The 9052-nt window shown below is 35.9% G+C and overlaps 1 protein-coding gene across 1 annotated transcript in view; it reads left to right on the forward strand.

The window, feature by feature from the left end:
* Positions 1-9052, forward strand: part of LOC107297283 (tetratricopeptide repeat protein 27) — a gene marked incomplete at its 5' end in the record, with an annotated part of 87378 nt that overhangs the window by 12901 nt on the left and 65425 nt on the right. Inside the window, one exon of the mRNA XM_015826645.1 lies at positions 1694-1858. Coding sequence (XP_015682131.1) covers positions 1694-1858 — 165 coding nt within the window. The remainder of the gene's footprint in view (positions 1-1693; positions 1859-9052) is intronic.

Here is a 9052-nt window from a genome sequence, read left to right on the forward strand (position 1 = left end):
AGCGCTCCATGGCATAGGACCTGGCTATCTCCGAGACCGCCTTCTGCCGCAGATTCCCTCCCATAGACCGGTACGCTCCCACAGAGTGGGTCTCCTCAGGGTGCCGTCGGCCAAGCAGTGTCGGCTGGCGACCCCCAGGGGGAGGGCCTTCTCTGTGGGTGCCCCCGCCCTCTGGAACGAACTACCCCCCCAGATCCGGATGATTCCGGATCTCCTTACTTTCCGCCGCACCCTCAAGACATGGCTTTTTCAGCAAGCGGGCCTGGCCTAGGGAGGATTTTAAATCGGGTTCATTTTTAGAAAATTTTAAATACCACAACTTTAAAATATTTGGGTTTTAATTGGTTTTATTTGGTGGGGATTGTGGGCATGTTTCTGTTTTAAATATGTTGTGAGCCGCCCTGAGTCCCTCGGGAGAAGGGCGGGATACAAATCAAAATAAATGAAAAAAAAAAATGAAAAATGTATGTATCAGTGTGTGTGTGTTTGTGTGTGTATACATACCCATCCATCTCTTTAGATTTGAAAACAGATATAAAGCCACATGTTTTCTATTCTCTTGAGTACAATAAGATTTTATTACTCTTTATCTTATCTGTGTCCTTGACCAAATGCTTATGAACCTTTTTTAAACCCCTTAAAAATAATTTGCTTTGCTTCAAGGAAAACAGGCTATTTAGAGATGAATATTTGCCTGTAATTTATCCACTTTTTAAAATTGGTCTAAAAATAAGTCTTTTTTCATCTTCTTAGATGAAACTTATGTTGTGTTTAATTCTTAAGATCTATTTTTAAAAAATACTGTTTCTGGTACAAAGGATTGCATTGGGGGTTTGAAGAAAAAACTCTTTGTAGGAAAATAATGGCTTTTTTTAAGATTGTCAATTTTTTTTTTTTGGCCAATAGAGCAATGAAGAAGTTCTCAGTGATTAAGACTGGCATTGGGAGTATTACATATGTTGAACAGATTCTCTTTTTCTCTCCCTTCAGTTTTTCTCCTTTCCATTTCATCTTTGCTTATGATCATATTTTACCACTGCTATATTGGTCTCTTCTATACTCAGAATTGTTTCCTAGATTAATATTTACTCTGAGGTTAATGGTATTTGTCATTTTCTGAAATCAGGTTTAGAGAACCAACTTCAGATCAACTGCCAAGCATCTTAGTCATTGGTCTCAACTAATAAGGGTCCCGTCTCTCAGAGAGAAAGAAAAGAGCTGTGTTGCCCTTAAGCAAAAATCTGTAGTATATATTGGAAGGAGACATGTCTAAGAGTTAAATATATCCAAGAGTTAAATCATGTACTCAAATATTTAAAGTACACAATAAAATGGAATGTGGATTTGAATAAGATGGTATTCGAACTAGGCCTTAGCAGATCCTAAGGTGGTATCAGACTTTATAGTCTCACAAATGCTGACCATCAAAAGTTAAAACAGAAAATAAAGTGTGTGTGTGTGGGGGGGGCTCTTGGCTATTTATGTATCATTTTCCACAAGAGGTTTGGAAGTTGCCAAACTGGGAAATTTGTATTTAAAACTTGGTGTATAAAAATGCAAATCAAGCAGGTCCGCTTTCAATTTAAACCTAGTTTATTTGCCTAGGGAGTAGTGAATCTGGAGTGTATTTTTCTGCTTTTTATTGTGTTTTCTTCACATTCTGTTTCTTAATCTTTCTTTTCCTTTTTTACAGTTTTTGAAATTGAGACTTTGTTCAACGATGATGAATGTTGGCATCTTGCTGTTCAATTTCATCTAGAATGTGCTTACACATTTTTGAATTATTACGAGTATAAAAAAGCCAAAGAACATTTCCTTGCAGCTAAAGACATAACTAAGTTACAGATTGAGTTGACAGGTATGTTCTTTTCCAAGTTCTTGAATATTAATCTGTATTAATATTAATACACCAATAAAACAGCAATAAAATGCAAATAAAATAAAACCAAAATAGGCACAAGCATTGCAAAAATTAATTTTAAAAAATATAACAATAAATTTGCATGCAGTTTCTTGGCTCATAATCTAATTTAAATGTGTTTAAATGTTGAAGGGAAGGTTGTTAAAAGAGCTAGCTGACCTCTTGACAAGGAAAGTCTTCCCTTGAATCTCTGCTGAATGTATCTCAGATGTTTGCGAATCTTAAAGCTGAATAGATTCACTTAAGAGAGACTGAATAGAATCTCATTCAGAAAAAGTAAGTGTTTTTAGATCTCCGTACCACGGAATGCCTTCCATTCTATTGTGTAATAGAATGGAAGGCAGAGAAAGAAGAAAATCCATCTTACATTTATGAGAGGCTTCTGCTGAATCCAGGCTCTTTCATTAATGGAAGGGAACCATCCAGCTCTTCGTTTGGAATGTAACAAACATAATGTCATGTATGGTATTGCAATTTTGAAGTTGCAGATTTTCTATTTTTTCTCCACTCTCTTTGCTTGAATCCAGTATCTATTATGAAAATTCCAGCACTATAATAAAACAAAAAGCATACACCTATACAGAATCTATTCTCTCTTGGTATTTTTTCCAAAAGTTAATGAGTTTAATGAAGTCCCCATAACCCAGTTTATGTCATTTATCTTCACTGACATGCAGGACAAATATCCTGTCATAATATAATGTGCATTGCTTATTTCTAGTAGAGGAATGCTATTGGAGACGAGGAATGCTATTCGGATAATACTCCAGACACTTACCTGCAGTCTGTAGCCTCAAAAACCCTCAAAAACCAAATTAAATCTTAGAAACCAAGTTGACCATAGCAAGATTCTGCCCTTCTGTGTCACACCTAAGTTGCTACACATGATGCTGACAATATTGGCATGTTCTAGTGTTGAGAGTTTTGAAAAGTGTGGATACATAATTGTGTGCATTTGCATTTGGCCATTGACAGCCATTCTGCACTTTATGGCTGCCTAATTCAGAAGAAAAACAACATTAAGGATAATAGCCAAAGAGTTTCTTTTGCAAGAAGTTCAAAAAGAATTTGCACATTTCTCTAAAAGTACGGTCCACAGGGAAGAAAAGAAAAGATGGGAGAATGGGAAGGATTAGCATGCACAAGAGAAACTATGACAACAAATTACCAATACATCCCACTAGCCAGAAGATAGTGTTGGAAGGCTGGAGGTGTGAATTAAGTCTCAGGGGAACAGATGTTTCCCCCTTGCCTCTGCAAGTTCTGAAACTTGAATCCTCATTTGAGGAGCTCTCAATAGAATCCAATCTATAGCAGAAGTTATAGAAGAGGTGTCATTGGTTCCAGTTTGTACCTGATCTGCCTCCTGCATTGCATACTGCCTGTCCTACCAAGCATTCTTGGCAGGGTTATCCTAGTGTTGTCAATTGACCTTAATTTGGCAGAGAATAGAGGACTCATTGTTTATGACTCCAACTAAATGAATTCCATTCTCTCCTAACAGAGTTCTATTTTAAAGCTATCTGGAAGAAGAATAGCTTTAGGTGTGCAGAAATAATCACGTTCTAGTAGATCACAATGTATTAATATAGAGCCCAGGCCACAGGAAGTAATTGTCCCATTGTACTTTGTCTTGTTCAAGGCCCATTTGGAATAGTCCAGTTCTGGATACCACAATCCCAAAAGAATATGGATAAACTGGAATACATTCAAAGGAAGATTGTTAAGTTGGTGAGGGGGCTGAAAACAGTGCCTTGTGAAAAACAAAGAAGATGGGTGTGTTTAGTCTGCAGAAGAGAAGATTAAGAGGAGATGCGACAGTAGTATTGAGATATTGAAAGAATTCTCATGTAGTGGAGGAGCTGGACTTGTTCTTTGCCACAGCAGAACAAATGGGCTAAAGCTGGATGGATTTAGGTTGGATATAGTGGAAGAGGTTGTCTTATGATTACTTTTTGTCTGTTTCCTGGCCACAAGTAGTCCTTTCATGGAATTAGGACATCTATAATCTGGACATCTATGCTTTTCCACTTTCAGTTCCAAAAAGAGCATCACTATATACATTCAAAAACTATTCACTGAAATGTGTTGAGTTTCTACTAGCAAAACACCTGAAATCTTCAGCAGGTACCCAAAGGCACAGCAAATATCCAAGGATACTGCGTCGTTGGGTATCTCCATTAACAGGCATGTTCCCCTTTACTGGAGGTCTTTAAAGAGAGGTAAAAAGTTATATATTTGAAATGCTTTAGCTGATTTTGCACTACGAAACTGGACTTGATCTCTGAAGTCCTTTCCAGTTCAAGATTCTGTGAAAATAGTTTTTTTTACTCAGTCATTACCAGTAAAATAGTAAAGCTGGTTTAGCAATATGCCTGGAATTCTCAAACTTACCTAGACATGTAGAGTGGTCCTTATTGTCTGGCACCTTATCTAACGTACCTTGAGTATGAAATTACATCTGGAGGCATTTTGAGATGTGATTGGGTCCAGTATAAAAGAGCTAATGTATTATAGAAATAAGTAGTTTTTAATGTAACACATCTGTAGATGGTTACATGAAATCTATCTTCTTTTGTTTATAGTGGGAAAAGCAGATAATTTTGCATAGACACCATTCTTTTGCATTGTCTTTATTATGGTTATTTCTGATAGCCTCATGAAATATTTCACGATTTTCTTCCTCCAATATATCTACTGGTGATTTGTTGATATTTTAAAAAGCTTATTTTCTGAGCCTAAAGCTAGATAAGATAGATGTGCCTTTATTCCCAGTAGTGTTTCCAGTGTGTTTAAGCTTTAAAATTGAATCATATATCATGGATATTGATATCTGTGGAACAATCGCAATAGTTGGATTTTAAGATATAATGATTTAGGTAGTGTTGGAATGAGTTTGATCTTTAGATATTCATTAATAAATAGAATTAGTGCTCTGTTTTAATCTGTAGGCATATTTGGAATGTTGAGAATTTACTATATTCTCACAAAATAGCTGCAAGAGGATGGAGAGAAAACATCTATTAAGTGGCATAGGAATAGTCTCCTATTACACCCACCCATAATCAGCCATTCCCCCCCCCCCCCCCCAAAACAAAGAATGCTTATAGAGGCCACTTGGAAGTTCAGAGGCATTGTTGGAACTGAGAATAATTCTGGATGCTGGCAGCTCTTAACATGCACACTCTCAAATATTTTAGAGGTTGGAAGGCATGTAAATTCTACCTGTTAATGGAGATACCCAATGACACAGTATCCTTGGATATTTGCTGTGCCTTTGTGCATCTGATGAAGATTTCAGGTGTCTTGCTAATAGAAACTCAACACATTTCAGTAAATAGTTTTTGAATGTATATAGTGATGCTCTTTTTTGGAACTGAAAGTGGAAAAGCATAGATGTCCAGATTATAGATGTCCTAATTCCATGAAAGGATTATTTGTGGCCAGGAAACAGACAAAAAGTAATCATTCCAAAGTTATAGCCCACACCAGTCAAGGTTCCAAAGAGTGAAGGTCAGAGTCTAAGGACTGAAGAATAGATCTGTCACATTCAAGTGCAAAGTAACTAATCACACAGGCTTGCAATCAGAGGATGTTACTGCCAGAAATAAGCTAGAAGGGAAGTATGTTATGTTTGAGTATATTGTTATGTCTCCCTTCTTGATGGTGCCTAGCTAACTACATGCCCATTTACAGCCATTCTTTCCTAATAGACACTTCTGCAGTTTTATTGTATGTAATGTTTGTGTGACAATGGTATATAAAGAATAGCAATAGCACATAGACATATATACTGCTTCATGGTGCTTTACAGCCCTCTCTAAGTGGTTTACAGAGTCATCCAGTTACCTCCAACAGTCTAGGGTCCTCATTTTACCAGCTTCAGAAGGATGGAAGACTGAGTCAACCTTGAACTGGTCAGGATTGAACTCCTGGCAGTGGGCAGAGTCAGCCTGCAATACTGCATTCCAACCACTGCGTCACAAGGGCTCCTCAAACAGTAGGGAGAAACAGCAAGGAGGAATACAGTAAAAAACAAAAGGAAGAAAGGATAATCTAGAGAATAACCCCATGGTCTTAATTTAAGTGAAGTGTGTGAACTTGTCATTTTTTACTTAAACAGAAACAGGGTTAATTCCTTATAAATGGTAGAATATCATTTAAGGATGTGACATGGCAATTACCTTGTAGTCATATATCGTGCAAAATAAATAGAACTGATTTTCATGCCTTTTAGAATATACTTACTTTAGTCTTACCCTCCAAAATTAGCATTAATTAGTCTGTTCACTTAAAGAAGCATCAAGTAGGGGGAAAAAAAACATTGACACATCAGGACAACAGATACTGAGCATTAAGACTACGTACCCAAAAAGATTTTGAAGAAGTTCATTGGACGTTGCATGACCATAGCACCTTTCTCCTGCTCATTAAAGAAACATCCTTTTTTTCCTAGACTTCTGTGCCAGCACGAAAAAGTTGCAGCTGCTTTGAATGTTGCATTATGAGCCAACTACATAAAACAATGGAAGTCTGAAAAATGTGGGCTGCTTCATTCAACAGAAACGAGATGTTGTGGTCAGGCAAAGTCCAAATTACTCCTTCCAAATCATTTTATATAGGAGCAGAAACCTGTTTTGTTAATATCACACCTTGAATCCTGGGGCATAAAACACCCAGACGTTGATATTCTTAACCCCAGCAAATATTTAATTTGCACTGAGGCAGTTTATTCAGGAATCCATTTTTCTGCTGGGCTTATTGTTTCTATTTTTATGGTATCTTTTCTGTCAGAACTGGAGCTTCTCTGACACAAAAAGCTATGTACAGCTTTTTTCGAGCACAAAGCTCCCTATCTTCTGAAAGTGCCTCATTATTGATTTGGCTCTTTATTCTATGACAATGAATAAAACTAATGATATATTAACTGAAATATTTTTTTTCTGTCTCTCTCTGTGTACATGTCATTCTTTTGCTGATTAGCAGGCTCTAAGAGCCAATGTTTTGTCTAGCTGGATGATATGCAGGCTTCCTTTTATCTTTTCCTATGATTTGTTGGATTAAACATTCTATAATACATTACATGTGGCTGAATGTGAACAGCTGATCTCTATACATGCACTTCAACCATATATTATCCATCTGTTAATTATTAATGTTCTAATCCTACCATTTCTCAATGAGTTTAAGGTAGTACACAGGAGTAAGGTCTCTCAATTTTATCATCACAACAATCCTGAGAGGTAGGATCATCTAAGAGGCAGAGCCTTGAATGTCACACAGGGAGCTTTGTGGCCAAATGGAAATTGGAACCTAGGATTCCCCATCCCAGTATGACATCTGAACTACTTAGACCACAATGGTTATCATGCCATATTAGAGTTTATTTAGTGAAGTTAATGTACATCTAAAAAATGGTCCAGCTTTCCATATATAAGTTTATTCTTTAATTAACAGCTTTAAACTGAAACCCAAAGAAAGATAAATAGTCTTAATTTGTTTAAAATTGTCTTGAGTAAGTTACAAGGGGAATTCAACTTAATATGATGTCATCACCTATGAATATTGTGCTAAAAATGTAAGTCTTAGAAATTATGTAACTTAATTTGAGGAGCATGTGACACCATCTGTACTTTAAATTATCTAGAGTGTTGATTTTGGATGACAATTTATGCATAATTTCTTGGTGGTGTTATAAAATGAATTACATTTTAAAATTGTAGACAGTGGGAAGTTAAGCTTCATTTGTGAAGATCTCACTCTCCTACACCAGCTGTATTTAAAAAAGCAGCCCTTAGTATTTTAATGTTCTACAAGATTTCAAACATTTTCCTTGAAGTTGGCCAACTGGTATTTCGAGTCAGCGTGGGATAAAGTGTGACATTATATAAATGCTCTGTAGTTTTTCTAGCATTTGATATAATACAGTGGGGATTTCTTCCCAATATACTCAAGGAAAAGTAGGGAGAGAAAAGTGTTAACACTTCTCTTCTGATGTAATCTTTATAATTATCATGCCTGAGATGGATTTCTGGAAATAATAAAGGCTTGAAATGATTTGGCTCTAAAACTAGAGTTGGTGAGTTTTCAGTCAATGACTTTAAAGGCAAATATCTGTTTTTTGAACAGTAACTTTTGTCTTTAGGCTCTGAGACACATAGATTCATTTTTTTAATCTCTTCCTGTTTTTTTCTTCTTCACCTTCTTTTCTTCTTACTTTCTATACGTACCATTATTTCCTTTGATTTCAGAACCAAGTGTGGAATAGTTTAACATTTTCATATTCTATTCTGATTGGAATCACTCATATTAAATCTTAATATGGACTGCTTTGATTATGGTTATTCAAATAAACTATGATTAGACAAGCTTTGGCTTACTGCAGTTGGTAAACCCAGCGTACAAGGGCTATTGTGCTGAAGCACATTGTAGCTCCGACTGTGGAATCTCAAATTTATGTTTTAAGCTAGAATGCGTTATGGATTATCCATATGGTTGGAATATACCATATCAAAAATTAAATAGAATTGTACTTTAAATCTGGATCAAAAATCCATACTTTTTTATTCAAAATAATAGAAAATGGAAATATTAATTGTGGTGGTGGTATCCTGATTAAGGAAATTAAATGGGATATGTCATTAGATTTAGATGTAACACAGTGGTTAAATTACTTGACAGAGAAGGTGCATAGTATTCAACCAGCAATCAGACTAAAAGAAACAAAAAAGTCTTACAATTTAGTTCTGTTTGGGTTTTAAACGAGCTTTGATAGTGTAAATATTTTAAAAATTTGCTTTAAATCTGTACTTAAAAGAACTCAAATGGAAGCAGTAATATTTACAATTTAAGGGTTTTGTGGTGCTATAATTAGCTCCATGATTTATTCTTTATTATGGAATTCAATTTTGGCAGAATTATTATTTCTATAATATTATTTTATATGCTTTGCTCCCCACTAAGCAATTTTTTCTTTCCTTATTTGAAGTTGAATTGCCAAACTTGGTGTTCTTTCCAGTTGCTATCAGTATTTTGGGGAACTCTGGCTTGGGACCAAGATATAATCTGTTGCTGTTGTTTGTAAGTTCCCAAGACCGAGCGTGCTAAAATAGCTTCATTGCTGAGCATTCT

The sequence above is a fragment of the Protobothrops mucrosquamatus genome, unplaced genomic scaffold (assembly GCF_001527695.2).
Source record: "Protobothrops mucrosquamatus isolate PMUCROS unplaced genomic scaffold, P.Mucros_1.0 scaffold3217, whole genome shotgun sequence".
NCBI classification, from domain to species: Eukaryota; Metazoa; Chordata; class Lepidosauria; order Squamata; family Viperidae; genus Protobothrops; species Protobothrops mucrosquamatus.